At 36.3% G+C, this 18,069-nt stretch overlaps 1 protein-coding gene across 3 annotated transcripts in view; it reads left to right on the top strand.

The window, feature by feature from the left end:
- The window catches only part of LOC145292883 (synaptobrevin-B-like), a 48,202-nt gene extending 31,524 nt beyond the window's left edge, over nucleotides 1-16,678 (top strand). For 2 of the 3 annotated variants that reach the window (XM_080139009.1, XM_080139007.1), the window contains 3 exons: nucleotides 2,668-2,801; nucleotides 6,809-6,952; nucleotides 15,994-16,462. In XM_080139009.1, coding sequence (XP_079995135.1) covers nucleotides 2,668-2,801; nucleotides 6,809-6,952; nucleotides 15,994-16,082 — 367 coding nt within the window. In that variant the 3' untranslated portion in view covers nucleotides 16,083-16,462. Of the gene's footprint in view, nucleotides 1-2,667; nucleotides 2,802-6,808; nucleotides 6,953-15,993 lie in introns of all 3 variants that reach the window. The other variant, XM_080139008.1, reaches the window with a different exon arrangement.
- The last annotated feature ends 1,391 nt before the right edge of the window (nucleotides 16,679-18,069 follow it).

Here is an 18,069-nt window from a genome sequence, read left to right as displayed (position 1 = left end):
TCTAAACAATATAATATAAATGCGGGAGTGCCCCAGGGATCTATCCTTGGTCCTCTGCTGTTCCTGATATTCATAAATGACCTCCCCGACAAAATTGCCTCTGAGATGGGTATATATGCAGATGACACCACACTCTATAGCAGGCACGACAGGAAAACAAATGAACATATATCTAAAGTAATGGCAGAAACACTAGAGGATGACCTCAAATCAGTAGTGGAATGGGGACAAAAATGGATGGTAACGTTCAATGCCACCAAGACAAAACTGGTTTCATTCAATAATTACAAGAAACCTTCTCTACCACCTATAGCAATGGCCAACAACTCTTTAGCTGAGAGTACGTCTTTCAAGCTCCTTGGCCTAACGTTCACAGGAAACATGAGCTGGAACAATTACATCGAGGGCATTGCCAGGGCCGCTGCGAGGAAGGTGGGCTCTCTCTACCGTGCTAGAAAACTTCTAACACCCGAAAGTATCCTGTACCTCTATAAGGCCACTATTCGCCCATGTATGGAGTATTGCTGTCATATTTGGGCCGGTGCATCGGCTACTAGTCTCTCGCTCCTTGACAGGGTTCAAAAGAGAGTCGCAAATCTGATAGGCCCTAAACTGGCATCAAAACTTCAGCCTCTGTCCCATCGTCGAAACGTTGCATCCCTCTGCCTGTTCTACAAGTATTATAATGGTGAATGCTCTGAAGAACTGCAAGCACTTGTGCCCCCACGACGTGAACACCCTCGACAGACCCGACAAGCTACAAAATCCCACCCCCACACTGTAGAGATCCCTAGATGTAGAAGATCTTTCTACTCCAGTAGTTTCTTCCCCAGAACTGCTAGACTTTGGAATTCCATTCCAGGTCACTGCTTCCCCAACTGTGCTGACATGCATAAGTTCAAGTGCAACGTGAACCAACATCTCGCTGCCCTAATCCCTACATAGTACCCCAGTAGATGTTCCCCTGATAGTAGCTCCCTACATTAAAGTGGCAATGTGCCTTGTTTGGGGTGAAAATGTAATAAAAAAAAAAAAAAAAAAAAAAAAAGAAGAGTAACTTACAACTGAATTTTTAAGGAACATATATAATCGCACTAAACCTTAAACTAGAAAAGCACTAAACCTTAAACTAGAAAAGCCAACCCAGAACTGCTATAATAAATTTCCCATCAAGAAAAAAATTCCTTTTGTACAAAGTGTGACAACAGTTATAGAAACAAGCGTCCAAGGGTGGCGTTTGCGTATTGTGAAGTCACTGCCACTTGAACTCTAAACCGATAGGAAATGAAAAGGTGACATGAATTAAGACGCGATTGAATTTTAGCATATAAAAAACCGGTATTTCTTTTATCAGAAGATTCTTTTTGCTGATTTGGAGTCGTTTGAACGTACGGTTAATTCGCATGTCAGTGGAAAGAAAGATGGATTTTTTAAGAACGTCGAAAAAAGATTGTCGTTTTTGTGTGACGAACGAACCTTGCAAGCTGAAGAAAAACTTTTTAGTTTTGCATAAACATTTAATGGTATTAGACAGTTAAAGGACAAACTTTAATTTCAACCCTAGACAAAGGATATACAGCATAATCACAGTGATACACGAGATCTCGTTAAGTCTCCAAAGTTAAGCAATGTTGAGCCTGGTCAGTATCGGATAGGCGACCATTTGGGAATAACAGCCACTGTATGTAGGATGATAACACCTCCCTACAAGAATAGCAAAAACAAAGAATTTTCCCTGATGAAGATATACATGCGACGAGGGATTACTTGTAAATTTAATATTCTCTTGACGCTTTCGCATTCAGAAGAAGCTGATTTCACCCATCTAGGGTGAATACCACTGGCTGGCACACAAAGGATATGTATGTGTCTGAGGAAGACAGATATAATTGTATACTACTAATAAACATTTTTTTTTTTTATGAACTTGTGGAAATTTTCTCAAATTAAAATCATATGCAGCCACACATACCTGTATAATCTATAGCTGTGATACAAGTTTTCTTGTCTTTTTTTCGCTCCTGTCTTGCTATTGTCTTTCTCATCCTACTATGTTGCCTGTGTCTTTTTCTGTCTTTTCTCTCCACTGTGTCTTTTTGTCTTTTCTCTCCACTGTGTCTTTTTGTCTTTTCTCTCTCCACTGTGTCTTTTTGTCTTTTCTCTCTCCACTGTGTCTTTTTCTGTCTTTTCTCTGTCCACTGTGTCTTTTTCTGTCTTTTCTCTGTCCACTGTGTCTTTTTCTGTCTTTTCTCTGTCCACTGTGTCTTTTTCTGTCTTTTCTCTGTCCACTGTGTCTTTTTCTGTCTTTTCTCTGTCCACTGTGTCTTTTTCTGTCTTTTCTCTGTCCACTGTGTCTTTTTCTGTCTTTTCTCTGTCCACTGTGTCTTTTTCTGTCTTTTCTCTGTCCACTGTGTCTTTTTCTGTCTTTTCTCTGTCCACTGTGTCTTTTTCTGTCTTTTCTCTGTCCACTGTGTCTTTTTCTGTCTTTTCTCTGTCCACTGTGTCTTTTTCTGTCTTTTCTCTGTCCACTGTGTCTTTTTCTGTCTTTTCTCTGTCCACTGTGTCTTTTCATAAATAACAAACTATTTCTAATTGAAAGGTGGTTACCCTATTTTTAAAAATTTTTTTTTCTTTCTTTGAATTAATTTTTAATCTTAATCTCTTCAGGTCGAAACCCATTAATAACCAGGCGATTGCCGATTTGAATGCGGAAGTTAACGAAGTAACACGTTTACTGAAGACAAATGTTGAAAAGATTGTTGACCGAGGTGAACGGATCGACAACCTCCACGAACGTTCAGGTAAGATACTTCCTGCTGACTCATTACCAACCCAACATCACATTCAATAACTTTTAGTCATCCAACTTTCTCATGAGTAACATTTTTATATATATATATATATATATATATATATATATATATATATATATAAATAAATTCTACGCACACACTAGCTGGTATACAGTCTTAAGATGCGCTCATAATCTTGATATTGTCAAATAATAATGAATTCCATTTCTTGTACAAATCAATATGAAGTAGCCATACTGAGTGATATTATTTGAGCATGAATTATTTTTTGTAAATATTTAATCAGGAATTCTTGGCATGAGGAACTCCTCATGCCAGGTTCTTCTGGAACTTCAGAGGTTTTAAGCAATTGAGAACGGTGTCCAGTAAGCATTAGAGTTCTCTTCTACTAACACCAAGAAACTGCAATAAAATGTTAAGCCATATTTGGAACTCATGTTGCCCGGGAATATTTACTTTTAAGTCAAATTTAATTCTTCCTGTATTGTCTGGTTATAAAATTATTGGATGTAAATAATTTCATAAACTTTCTCCACTATTAACAAGAGGCTTTTTCTTTTTTTTCACACCCCAAACAAGGCACATTGCCACTTTGGTGTAGGTGGCTACTATCAGGGGCAACAACTACTGGGGTACTATGTAGGGATTTGGGCAGCAAGATGTTGGTTCACATTGCACTTGAACTTCTGCATGTCAGTACAGTTGGAAGCAGGGACCTGGAATGGAATTCCAAAGTCTAGCGGTTCTGGGGAAGAAACTACAGGAGTAGAAAAATCTTTTACATCTAGGGATCTCTACCGTGTGGGGGGTGGGATTTTGCAGCCTGTCGGGTCTGTCGAGGGTGTTCACGTCATGGGGGCACAAGTGCTTGCAGTTCGTCAGAGCATTCACCATTAAAATACTTGTAGAAAAGGCAGAGGGATGCAACGTTTCGTTGATGGGACAGCAGGGCCTATCAGATTTGCGACTCTTTTGAACCTTGTCAATGAGTGAGAGACTAGTAGCCGATGCACCAGCCCAAATATGACGGCAATACTCCATACATGGGCGAATGGTTGCCTTATAGAGGTACAGGATGCTTTCGGGTGTTAGTAGTTTTCTAGCACAGTAGAGCCCACCTTCCTTGCAGCGGCCCTGGCAATGCCCTCGATGTAATTGTTCTAACTCCTGTTTCCTGTGAACGTTAGGCCAAGGAGCTTGAAAGACGTACTCTCAGATAGTCATTGGCCATTGCTATAGGTGGTAGAGAAGGTTTCTTGTAATTATTGAATGAAACTAGTTTAGTCTTGGCGGTATTGAACGTGATCATCCATTTTTGTCCCCCATTCCACTACAGATTGGAGGTCATCCTCTAGTGTTTCTGCCATTTCTTTAGATATGTGTTCATTTGTTTTCCTGTCGTGCCTGTTATAGAGTGTGGTGTCATCAGCATATATACCCATCTCAGGAAATTTTGCCAGAGGTCATTTATGAATATCAGTAACAGTAGAGGTCCAAGGATAGACCCCTGTGGCACTCCTGCATTTATATCATATTGTTTAGATGTACAACCGTCGAGGACAACCTGGATTTTTCTCTTATCTAAGAAGGATTTAATTATGTTAAGTATTCTACCAGTGATACCGTATGATATAATCTTCCTGAGGAGACCCTCATGCCATACCCTGTCAAAAGCCTTAGATATATCTAGAGCTACCGCTCTGCCTTCCCCCGCTTTGTCCAGTGAATGGTATATACGTTCAGAGATTAGTTAGGATGTCTGCTGTGGAACGGGCTTGTCTAAATCCATATTGGTCAGTCAGAAGTTTAGCATCTGTAAGGTGATGGACTAGAGCATCGTTAATTATGGTCTCAAATATTTTGGCGAAAAGTGGGAGGAGACTAATGGGGCGATAATTTGATGGGTCAGTTCTTTCGCCAGAATTCTTGAATACTGGTACCACAGAAGCAATTTTCCAACAGCCTGGAAAGCAAGATTCATTAAGGCATTTGTTGGAGAGAACTGGAGCTACTTCGGCTGAGCACTTTTTTAATAGCACAGCTGGGATGAGATCGGGTCCACATGCTTTTGAAATGTCAAGGTTTTTTATGAGCAGGGGTGATTTTCAGATCGTCTAGCATGGCGTCTGTCTGCAAAGAAAAGTCAGACAGGGGGTGGTTGGAAGGGTCCAGTGTGGAGTTTGAGGAAAACCGACTGGCAAGCATGTTAGCCTTTTCGGTTGCTGAGCAAACAACCTCGTGATTGTTGGTTAGTGGGGAGTTGTTGATTGCCCATTACTTACTACACTGTTGTAGATTTTCCAGAAGTCACGAGTTCCTAGTTTCAGCTAAAATGCATTCTGGTGGATTTAATTTTCCTATTAATTTTAAATAGGACTTTCTAAATTTCGTTTTTATGCAGTTTAGGTTTTGTTGATTAATAGGTATATTGACCAGTTGAGATATCAATTGACAGTGGAGTTGAGAGCAAAAGGGGGGGGGGGTGAAAAAAAGATTTTGCCAGTGATAGGGTAGAAGTCAATTTCTAGAAACCATCTAACACTTGCAGCATGTAAAACCAACATCGAACCGAATACCATAATGAAAGAATGGATGAGTGCTTGCGTTCCTGCTATTGTCCTCCAAATACCTGTGGAAAAGTTAACATGGGCAATTCATGTGGGAGGTAGTGATAAGGATGAGTTTGAGAGAACGAGGGACATAGACTGGTTTGGAAGTCAATTTCTAAAAAAAGAAAACTATCCAACATGTACCAGCATGTAAAATTGTAAATGTGCACTAGGTTGCATGCGTTTGCAGTGCATACAAATCGCAGATTTGCTGCAGGTGAGATGTTTGGCCTCAATTTTTTTTTTTTTCTTCTTTTTGCCAAACAAGAAATTGAAAATCTGAGTTTTGTATTCAACTACCCAGCATTTTATTTTATTTAAGTCTCTCCTTAACTAGCGATTCATGCTGAGTGATGAAACCTGAAAAGATAATGCTTATGTAGATAAGAGGTTAGCTGCCATGCTTATGACTCATTCAGAGACTTCCAAATTTAATGGCTGTCTATGTGGAATTCCTGAGGCAGATTTTTATGTTCATAGATAAGGCTGCTCATTAGTTTGAGTAAATAACAAAACAGGTTTTTATTCGCTTAATTATCCCCGTTTTTCTTGCCTACCTAAAATCAAATGGAAGTTCCATGAACAGTTTCTTTCCAAGAATTTCCAATCTATGAAACCCGATTTTTTTTTTTTTTTTTTTTTTTTACATTAACTACAACTCCCCGTTCACATACGAAATGTTGACTTTTACAGGTTTTTGCATATGCTGACAACAAATATCAGTTAAATTTGGGGCTGCTGAGTAGTTTACCAGATATGAAAACATGATATACAACGTAAAAGCTAATGTGATCCTGGGCAGCCATCTTGTTTTCACAAGCATGTGCATGTATGCAAAAAAAAATTCTTTCAGAATAAATACCCAATATTTTTTTTTTCCAGGGGCCGGTTGTGGAGGGGGGGGGCTATTTTGCTTTGTCATCTGCTTCATTTACATGCATGCACATTACTAACTGCTCGCTTGTGAAAACAAAATAGCTGCCAAGTATTACAATAGCTTTTACGTTATATACCATGTTTTCATATCTGAACAACTTATCGGCCCCAAATTTAATTGTGATATTCGTTGTCAGCATACCTAAAAACCTGTAAAAGTACATTTTCAATGAGAACAATGAATTGTAGTTAATTTATCCACTAACCACTGGATCCTTTCCTACAGACTACATCATCTTTTTTGAGTCCACTATCAAAAAATACTCGTCTAGCCATCCTTAATTAAATTTGGACATTTTCCATACATCATTTCCAATCCTTTCATTACTATTTAAAAAAAAAAAAAAAAGAATTCAAAAATTAAAATTTAATTTGGATATCTTTTACTGTTAGTTAAGTCACATTTTCTGCTTAATATTATATATTTTTTTTTTTTTTTTTTTTTTTCAGCAAACTTAGATAACAATGCAATTCGTTTCCAAAAAAGTGCTGTTGATGTCAAAAAGAAAGCTCGTTGTAGGAGTATCAAAATGAATCTTTTCATAATTCTTGCCGTCTGCATGTTTTTTGGAGTTCTGGCAGGAATCCTTGTTGGTAAGTTTCAAACATTTTGGTTTTACTTTCTATATTATGTTTTTCTTTGTCTGTCGGTTCCACTTTTTCTCAGAAGCTACTGCGCCAATTTGGCTGAAATTTTGTATAAACCCTATAGGTGCAGCAGACTAAGTATTATGGTATATGTTTGCTGCACATTTAGGGATTAAAGATTAGTATTAATGAAAAAATAAGCACAAATTAAACCATGTTCAATCAATTTGGCCTAAGACTCTGTCAATGGTCTATAAGTTGAGTTTATTTCTACTTTTAACTTTATATAAGTGTGTATAGCTAGTTGTATGTAGAGATTCACTTTTAAACTAATAAAACCGATCATTATGAATTTTGGAATACGGATGCTAGTAATGAGGACTCCATGTGGGCTATATTTAGTTTAAATTTATGCAAATTGAGTAAAAGGGATGGAAATCTTTCATGAAAATTTAGATTCTTTTTATTTTTGTGAAACTTTAACAATTAATATTGAACATCGATTAACAAATGTTCCCCAAATTTTATTTTCTTTAGAAATTTAAAGGATTTTTTATAGGACAGAAGCTCCCTTTTGAAAATTCAAGTTTCAGATTTGCTTTAAATTTGCTCCATAGTTATTCAGCACCAATTATGATTCTCAGGCTTTCAATTTCGTAAAACCTTTTGCACCTAGGCTTTAAATTTTATTGATTTTTCTAATATCAGAATTAAGATTTTGATCAAAAATTGCAATTTAGGATTCTAGGCATAAATTTTATATACCAGATCTGATTTTAATCTCTGTAAGGGATATGTTAAAGTAGTACAGAATTGTCCTGTTTGGGGAAGAGTTAATTATAATTTGTTGTAGCTGGAAAAATGGTTGGATCATTCTACAGCTCCAGTAGATATCTCCCTGCTGATGCTCTTCTCTACTTATAAGAGCCAGGTACATCCAAGGATGGAGTACTGTTGCTACATCTGGCAGGAGCTGCTAGAAAGACCTTATCCTGCTTTGATAGTTCAAAATAAACTTACTAGCTTAGTGAAGGATGCCCTTTTCTCTTCCCTGCCACTTCTTTACCGTCTGAGCTCCAATCTATGGTCTCCCTCTCACCAAACTTCCATGAAAAACACTCGTCTAGCTGAAACCTATCGATAATTTCCCCTCTCTTTATCTGTGCCTAAACCTAAGCATAGATTATATGAACAAAGCTTCTTTCTTAGAATCACACGCTTGTGGAACTCTCCGTTTGTCTACTTTCCAGTTGACTACAATTTGGTCATCTTTGAAGATGACCAAATTGTACTTCAACCTAATTGTAGTTCAATCTAAACAAATTCTTGATGAGCCGTCTCCTTAAGTAAGCCAATTTACCAAATTTTCACTACTAACGATTACTACGGTATTGTCCCATTGACTACTGTACATGCATTAACCCTTATCCTCAAGTAGCATTCAGGCCTTTATAAGTGGTGACTCCTATGTATATAAAAAAGTTCTAATTATTTTTATATAATACTAGCAAAGATACCCGTGCTTCGCACGGAGCTTTGTTGCGCACTCGGGTACCAAAATCTGTGGGCACCTTTCCAGTAAGTTGATGTTGTAAGAGCAACGATTGCATAAGGTGATTAACATTTTAACTACCTCTTGTAGTGACTGAAATTCAATCAGGAACTTCACAAAACATTTTCATCAAAAAGGAAGGTTACTTGATGTTACATAGTAAATTTTTCATTGAAGTAATTTTCAACTCTTGCTTAAATTTTATCTTGCACATTCAATACTAAAAACTTACCACAATCAGATCATGTCAGTTTTTCCTCATATCCATTTCTCGAACTTTTCACTGAAGAGCCTCAGGGTAAACTACATTTCTGCTGCTTTGATTTGGAGCCAGAATGTAGAGTTTTTCTGAACTTCCTGTCCGGCTGATGGAGACGTAGAACATACCGTGACTGAAGCAGTCTGATGTCAAGTCTACGCCAATGGTGTTAAATGTCTGACCTTGACTTTTGTTTATGCTCATTGCAAAACACACCTTCACAGGAAATTGGAGTCTCCGGAATTTAAATGGAAGTTCTGAGTCCGATGGAACTAAGGGGATCCTTGGCAGTAGAACGGTTTCGCCTTTGTAGGGACCACAGGAAATGGTGGCCTCAAGTACATTGGTGTGCAATCTGGTGATAACACATCTGGTTCCGTTTGTTGTTTTTGGCGGTTCCAAGGATCGAAGAATCATGATTGGCGATCCAATTTTGAGATTTAAAATGTGTGGAGGCATTCCAGATATCTCCAAAGAGTTTAAAAACTCCACAGGGTAGTGAACAGCTTCATATTCATTAGTAGCCGAATCAACTGACTTGTATTGCTTTGTGTCTCCTGGAAATTCATCCATTATTGAATTGTTCAAATGATTCACATTGCTGTTTAATGGCGAAATAATAGCCCTCTCAGCAAGCCAATCCGGTGATTTTCAATTGTTTTGCAGGTCTGGGTACACTTTGTCTTTCAGTTGCTTCTGATTACCGACACATTTACCAAGCGCAGTTGGAATCTTAATTGTGTCAGGTGAAGAAGTGATAGGAAACTGACCATTACCGATTTGGAGAAGCAATTTTGAGAAGTCTGCTGCAGCTGTGTTATCAGAGATATAGGCTCTCATATTAGTAGTCAGTCTCTTCACTATAACGTGCCTCCAGAGATAGGATTGTTTCAAACTTGCATTGACAATGTTAGCCCTTGTGCCATTTTTAACCACTGGGAGGATTTGACGGAAATCATCGCAAAATAAGGTTGGAATGCCACCCATGGGATTCTTGTTTCCTGTGATGTCTTGCAGTGTTCGGTCAATTGCTTCATAAGCACTCTTGTGCGTCATTGGGGCTTCGTCTACAATGATTGCAGAGGTGTCTCTAATTACATTTGCCAAGGCTGAGTTACCAGTAATTTTGTAAACTGGCTGATCCATTCGATGAGTATCCAAGGGTACTTTAAAAGTGCTGTGAAGAGTGCGGCCACCTTGTAGTAGAGTAGCAGCAATGCCACTGGATGCTGTTGCAAGCACAATCTTTCTCATGGATCTAATCTTTGCAAGGATCAAATTGATTACAAAAGTCTTGCCCGTACCACCTGGAGCATCAAGAAACATCATGTTTTTGTTCATTTCACCTTGTGCTTCCAACATTGCCATGAATGAATTGTAAACTTCTCTTTGAGAATCGGTCAGTTTTTCTTGCATATTTTCTGCTTGTAGGGAAAGTTCTTCAAGATTATAAGTAACTTCACGTTGATACTCTCTCGCGAGTCTTTCATCTCTCCCTTGCGTTGGTGCAGGTAATCCATAGCTTGCCAATGGTTGACCGCACATAAGGAGAACTTTTTCTTCAATTAGACAAAGAGTTTTATTGTAGATGTCCTCATTAAAATCTGCTTCTGGATTGTTAACTTCTTGCCTGTATCTGTGAAGAATGTCTTCAGATATTACATCACGAAAAGCCATCCAGATCTCAAGAGGATTTCTTGGCTCACAGGCTGTTAAAATTATCACAAATAGGCTTCGCAAATTTGAAGGTGATTGAGTGGCACTTGCCTCTCCTACTGCTTGATGCAAGTGATGGTCATTTTCTAGAAGGCCTTGAGCAAGGCACGCTGCTCTGTATGTTTCAAACACCTGACCATTGTATGCTCGCAAATTTTGAAATGAAGTTGGACCAGCAACCTCATTGAGCAACAGGCGTAAGAAATAACACTCTCCTGCTTTTGGACTAATCGTGTAGATTCTCCCAATGCATGGTGCCTTCCATACATCATCATTTTCAGTACCTTCAACTTGTACCCCACGCATTCTTCTCATCCATTTCTTTGTCGATTTGTTCCAAGTGTAAAACTCAGGGACTTCTACGTATTTGAGACCCCTTGCAAAGTCATCCTCATGGCAGAGTTGAAAAAATGCTGTCAAAGTTGTGGCAGGCGGTGGACCTTGGGCTCGTTCCAGAGCAGTATCAGCTGAGAACATGACATGCTGCCCATTTTCAAGATGAACAGAAAGTTGTACAATTGGGGGGAAATGTTCATGGATGGGATGTTCCAATATCCTCCAGGCCGCCTCTGAACTGCCGACATACCTTGCATTCTGGAACTGCTGGATCTCATCCACAATGTGACTTTGTACTTGGCCTTGTTGGTTAGCTGCTCCATCAGTTCTTTGTAGTTCAAACACTGCTTGATCACATCCTTTATTCACGTATTTGAGGACATATTTGATGCTTTGGATCGAGCTGCAAATTTCTACGTTAATGTGAGCGTTGAACTGCTGAAGGAGGACCTTGTTGTACGGAACAATCCACTGGTTTGTTATTTCTTGATTAACATACCGACCATTTCTCTTCATCCTTATTGTACCAGTCTGGCCTCCATCTTCTGGTTTTCTTCGCCTGTACTTGGGGTAAGAGTCTTGGCCTTGCTCGGTACATTGAAGAAATTCTTTTGGGTATTTTTTGGAACATTTGTTGTCAATCATACATGGACAATTTGGATTAAATGGTCCACAAGGTCCATGCACCATATGTGCCATCACTTTAGCATGAAGATCAGGATCTTCCTCTTTGTCAGGGATCTCTGCAGATATGCAGAGATCCATTTTTTCTGGTAGAAGTTTGTCCTCTGGGGCCTGCCAGGTGAGGATGTGTGCATGCGGCAGTCCTCTTTTTTGATATTCAATACTGTACAGGAAAGCCCTCAACCTGCCAAATCCTCCCTTTTTAATAAATTCAAGTAACTTTTTTAGCTTCTGCCTGAAAACCCTGGTAACAATATCTGGACGATCCTGAGGGTCTTGCCCTTGAAGACAATTTTCTGTAATTTCTGTCCACTTTGGATTTGTTGTGAACGTGATGAAGAGGTCGGCTCGGCCCATTCGCCGAACATATGCCATGGCATCACTTTGACGCTCAAACATGTATCGAGGGCCTCCTGTATAAGTTGCCGGAAGTACAACTCGTTGACCAAACTGTTCTGGATTCCCATCCTCCCTAAGAATTGAATCTCTCAAGTTGCTATAATTGTCAGCTCTCAGGGTCTGTTGCTCACGCCTCAGGAACTGTAAACGTTCTGTTTCAATCTTGCAGTACACATCCACCAGCCATTGTTGAAATAGCCTTCGGTACCAGAGAAAATAGTTTCCAGGCCGAGTCATTAAATGGTACGAATAAAATTGCTGTTGGGTAACTTTTCGCCCATTGGATGCCTTCATGTAGATGTTGTAAGATGGAGAACCATAGGGGTACATTAACGGGTACATTAAAGTATCGTAGAGGGGATGTAGTTCGGAGATCCGTTTTAATGTATCATTTCTAAAATGCAAGACAATATCCCGGTTAGCTGTTGGTTCATTCTCCATTAATATTCCAATCTCATACATTGTTGTTGGAGCATTGAATCGCCGTGGATGCTCTTCTTGCGGCCTTCGGTCTTCCCTTATGACAACTTTATGTTCTACCAAGTGTTCTTCTTCAATCCTCTCCTTTGTTGTTTTCAGCTGACAAATGAAGCTGTTGTTCTCATGTAAAAATTCAGTCAGACTTTGGAGAATGTCTCTATTGAGTCTACTGTCACGTCCCCGATTATGTAGTTCCTCTTCCAGACTATCCAAGAAGTAGATTTGAATAAACTTTGCTGTTTCATCTTCAGGTGGTAAAAGACTCCCAATCTGGTGGCAAACCTGGCCTCGAATTCTAAAAGAAGGATTCCACCCATGTACTGCTGCAATTTTGTGACCAAATGATGTCATTGCAAAACAATTGTTATAACTGCGTAGATTTTGCAGAAAATCTTTAGAGATGGTACCATTGCCGGAGAGCAAATCTTGAAGCAACTGAGGCAGTGGTGGAAAGCTATCAAGCACAACTTTGCCAGAAGAACAACAACAACCAGGGGTTTCTCCTTTAAATTTTACAGCTGAGCAATGTTGACATACTTTGTCCATTTTTCCTATATCAGCTGTAGTGAGAGAGTCATTTTTGTTGTAGAGCAATCCTTTTCTATTGCAGTGTTCTATTTCATGGTGTCTCAAAGCAGTCATTCGTTGTCTAGCTGCCTCGTTTTCTGTCAATTGCTGGGGCAAAGTCATACTCTCTCTCCATGCAGCCTCTCGTTGTTGCCCTTGGTATAGGCGAAAGCTTCGTTGGGTTTCCGATTCATTCTGATGTCGTTGAGCCACTCTCAACTGACCTTGTGTACGTCTACTTACCTCATATAATTCATTCGATCGTAATATTGCTTCTCTTTCCAGTGCATATCTTTGCCTTTCTTGAATTTCATCTTGTGATGAATTTAACCGCCTTACAGCATGTCTAGTTCTGTCAGCTTCACGTTGGGTTTCTCTTTCCAAATCTGACAGTCTTGCTCTCCTTTCTCTTTGACGTATCCTGTTAAGTTCTAGACGTCTTTCTCTATCTGAATTGTTTTCATTGGAGCGAATTGCAGCAACTCTTAGTCTATTAGCTTCCAATCTTTCCATTCTTTCTTCCTCACTTTCGTTTCTACTTCGTTTGGGTGGCATAATTTCGGTTTTAAACGGAATTGTTTAACGATATTAATGATTGTAAATTAATTAAGCGTAAAGGAAATGTATACTAACTGAAATGGACGAACTATAAATAATATTTCTGAATAGTACAATTATAAACAATTATATTGTACCTATTTACTATGCCTCCCCACGGGACAGAGTTAGACACCAGGGTCGTTTTTTAACGTGGAGAAAAGGTACAAAAATAAAAATTGTCTCAGTCGTGAAGGATTTCTCCTCCACCGAAAGAGAACAAGAAAATGAAATGCAGCATCTTAAGAACAGATACTACACTTTGATCTTGACCAAAAGGGAATGAATAAAAGCGACCTACGTGTGACTCATTACTTCCGGGTGTAAACGTCACAGTCTAAAAGTAATAATTAAAAAAAAAAGTAAATGTAAAATAAATGTAATACCAACTTAGGTTAACTAAGTAAACAGTACAATTAAAACAGTTCTATTAAAACAAATAATTACTAAGATCTAGGTAATTGTTAGTCTCATTGTTATGGTTTTAAAGAAAAAAATGTGTAAAAAAAGTTCTGCTTTTGTGAGTACGTGTATTTCTTTTAAATTACATAACCTTTTTATTTTATTATTTATATCTCTTTTAAATTTATATATTTTGTTAGTAAACTGGAAGAAATTCAGTTGAATAAAACCTTGTTCGTGTTCTTTACGTTAAACTCATATTTTTATAAAAGGTTCATCCGGTTTAAAGAAAGCACTAAGTTTAAATAAGACTGGAAATAACTAATTCAATATATAAATAGAAAAATGAAATAAATATAAGCTTTAAGTCTTAAGATAGTAATAATCAAAATGTAATAAATTATTTGTAGTTCAAATCTATGATAAGACAGGCTTTCAAAATAGGCTCGACCAGAAAGATTAAATTGGAACGAAATTATAATCTCCGTGCCATTTTCCAAACAACCCCACAAAAGTAACGGTATCTTGCAGTTGGTTAAATGACAATGGTTGTAAGAAAAATGTAAAAGAAAATGCGCTTATCTGTTTATTTTGACCTGTTTTATTTAATTAAAAAAAAATTGGCTATAACTGGAAGAGAGCGTTATGTTTTGGGGGTTGTTTAAAAAATAGAATGGAAATAAAGTTAGTTCCATTTTAATTGTCTTTAATTGCGGCAAGCGCTAACAAAATCGAAAAATCACTGTTTACATTCGAAATGTTAACTTTTATAGGTTTACAGGTTTGCTGACAAGGCTGGGGGTGTTTAATACAATTATTTTACTAAATTGATTTTTTTCATTTAAAAATAAAATTATTTCTTTTTTAATAAAGTTTTATTTTAAAATATTTGTTTTTGTTTATTTATATAAAATTACGATAACGAAATTGAAATTTCCATTACATTTTCAATACAATCCCAAAACATAAAGCTTTCCTCGCCAATGAATTGTTTTGATAATATACGTAAAGTGAAATAAATCGAATATAAAATTAAATGAAAATATATTAAATAATTAAATGTTAAATAGATTTTGTAAATAGTACAGTTGAAATGATTAGAATATTTCCAATATGTAATAAGGTCGAGGTAATTAGTTAAAGAGATTTAATATAATGTGATATGCAAATGAGCATAAGTCATTCGATATGGGGGTGGTTTGTAGACTAGTATATAAAGAAATTAGGCATTGATTCTTATGTCTCTTATAACAGAAACATCCTAAAATGGGTTCTAATGTTTCTCTACCAGGAGAGATCTACCCTCTAACCTCCTTTATATTTCGTTGATGATGGAGAGCTGTACACACAGACAGAAACACACGAACCCTATTACTTTATAAAAATATAGATTAGTTCCAATTGTTTTTTTTTTTTATATATTCTGAAATATCTTTCAACTATATTTCATCTTATTTATACCAATCCTTAATTTATAAAGTTCAATGTAATTACAGAGCATATAACAAATGATAAAAGTCTATATTCCAAGTTTCATGATGTTGACCATCTTAGAATTTATTCCTTTAGGTACGTTGACATTCACAATTTTTGACAGCACCCGTTTCGTAGCGCAAAATCATTAATTATATCAATGAATCTCTTCAAAAGAAATAGCACCTATCAATCCATTAAAAGAAATAAAACGCATATGGGAAAAGTGTAATGCATGTGATAAAGAGAAATAAAACGTAATTGCAACTTCCCTTCCAATTTTTGGATTTTGTAGTCCTGCCCATATGCATTTTTTTTCTTTTAATGGATTGAAAGATGCTCTTTCTTGAGTTAAGGGCAGAATAGATTCATTTATCAATATAATTAAATGAATGATTTTGCGCCACAAAACAGGTGTCAAGAATTGTGAATGTCAATAAATTGTAAGATGATTAACTTGAAATTTTGAATACTTTTGTCACATGCACATACACACATCCACACACACACACACACACACATCCACACACACACACACACAAAATTAATTTGTTTTAATGAAATCTTTCTTTATCTTTCCAGGTGTTTTACACAAAGATCATGAAGTTAAGCCAACGACTGTAGCCCCAACCACTCATTCATCTTTGCTCCTCCACGCCCTTCGTATTTAAATCTGTTCTGGTTGGAACATCTAGAAATGAGCAGCTTTCTCGCTACATAAGAAATCCATATCCGATTTCTATAAAGAATGGGCAATTATTCTAAAGACCAAACTAAGGTATTAGAAATGGTGACAACCTGGGAACGGGGTCTTGCCTGTTCCTCCTATTCTACCCCTCCCTTACCTTTGACCTTTCCCTAGATGGAAGGAATAGGTGGTGGTGGTAGTTTCAACAAAGAACTGTATTTTCATACACAACATCCTCTCTTTTCTGACTTTCAAATCTGAAGAATGTTTTCAAAAACGGTTCACTTCAAAAAAAAAAAAAAAAAACCTTAGCAAAGTTTAAATTTTTTGTCCTTTTGTATAAAATCTTCAGATATTGTGAAAGTTTTCAATTCCTATTTCTTTCTGGAACATTCCAAGACCGGGGAGAGTCTTTTTTTTTTAAACTTTGAATAATTCCTCGTTTAATTTAAATCATTTCATTTCCAGATTTTACTGCCATGACCCATTTTTGAAATTTGAAAGATATCTGCATATAATTTTGTAGTCCCTTTTGTATTTATGTTCAATCAAATTGTGTTAAATCAAAAGTTAGAACTCTATTTTTTTTTTTATTATTATTTTATTTATTTATTTTTTTTTTTTTCATTATTTAATTCTTGCATATTTTAGTATCCGGTTAAAATGATAAACAAAACTAAAAATTATACAAACTTGTGAGTAAATAACTTTCTCACACAAGTACCAGACAAAAATTATTTCTTCAATGATCTGTACATAAAGCTGTTTGAGGTTGAAATAATTGTTGATAGTTTTAAATACTTGCTCTATATACGAAATACATAAAATTCTGTTCTTGTCCAGAATTCTTATCAACAAAAATAAAGAAAAATCTGTAGGAAACAAAAAAAAAAAAAAAAAAAAAAAAAAAAAAAAAGTTTTATGATTATCAAAATGACCATTTTGATAAATCTAAAAGCAAGGAAGGTAACTGAATTAAACTTGTTAGATTTGTAATGTCTACGAATTTTCATTAATCGCTTAGAAATGTAAAGCTAATTGATTAGTTACGTGTTTTTTGGAATGATATTTTCGTCACAGGTACATACATCATACAAACTTTTCTTTATTTTTGTTTGTTGGGAATTCTGAACCTAGCTCTGAAATGACATCTATTTATAACTATAACATATTCACAAAAATGTTAAGTTTTGGAAACTTTTTCCCAATTCTTGTATAATCCATTTAGTATTTTGGTTGAATTGGTGTTTCATAAGTTTCTTGATTAATGAAAAAATGGACACCCATTTGACCAAAATACTAAATAGAATATATTAAATTTGAAAAAACATTTCAAACGACTGTTATTAAAGAACATTTGCTGGATTTAAACATGTTGCATGAATATGTATATACATACATATACACACACTTGATTTGTTTTTAATAGAATTCTTTGATAACAAATTTGTCAAACTTTTTACTATTCAACCTAAACACAATATTCAAATTCTTGCTCTAGACAATGACCACTCCATTAAAGTACAAGTTTACCCTACACAATCCAACAATCTCTAATTTTTGGGAGTGGCACATATTTCAGTATTGCTGAAGCTGTTAAATTCATACCATGGCTTAATTTCTTTGCTATTTTCTTTTGAAGATTTTTTTTTTTTATATACATAAACGTGAAATAAAAATATTTGTAAATAGGATTTGATTTTCATGTGTGAAGGTTGCAAAAACTTCAATACTTTTTGTCATCCAAGATCGAAAGACATTTAGCATATTTTTGAAGTTTACTTTTGTTTGAATTAAAATAACTTAAATTTTATTGGTGAATTTGTATTACAATGTTAAACCAATATTATGGTTTAATTTCTAAAAAAAATTTTTTTTTTTTTTTTTTTTTTTTTTTAAATAACCATGAACAAAATGTCATATTTTGTAAACCATACACTGTCTAAAAGTATATTGCATCTTATGGTCAA

Source organism: Euprymna scolopes, chromosome 14 (genome assembly GCF_053919585.1).
Source record: "Euprymna scolopes isolate OS-2025 chromosome 14, ASM5391958v1, whole genome shotgun sequence".
NCBI lineage: Eukaryota > Metazoa > Mollusca > Cephalopoda > Sepiida > Sepiolidae > Euprymna > Euprymna scolopes.
This window is presented reverse-complemented; position numbering and strand designations above follow the sequence as displayed.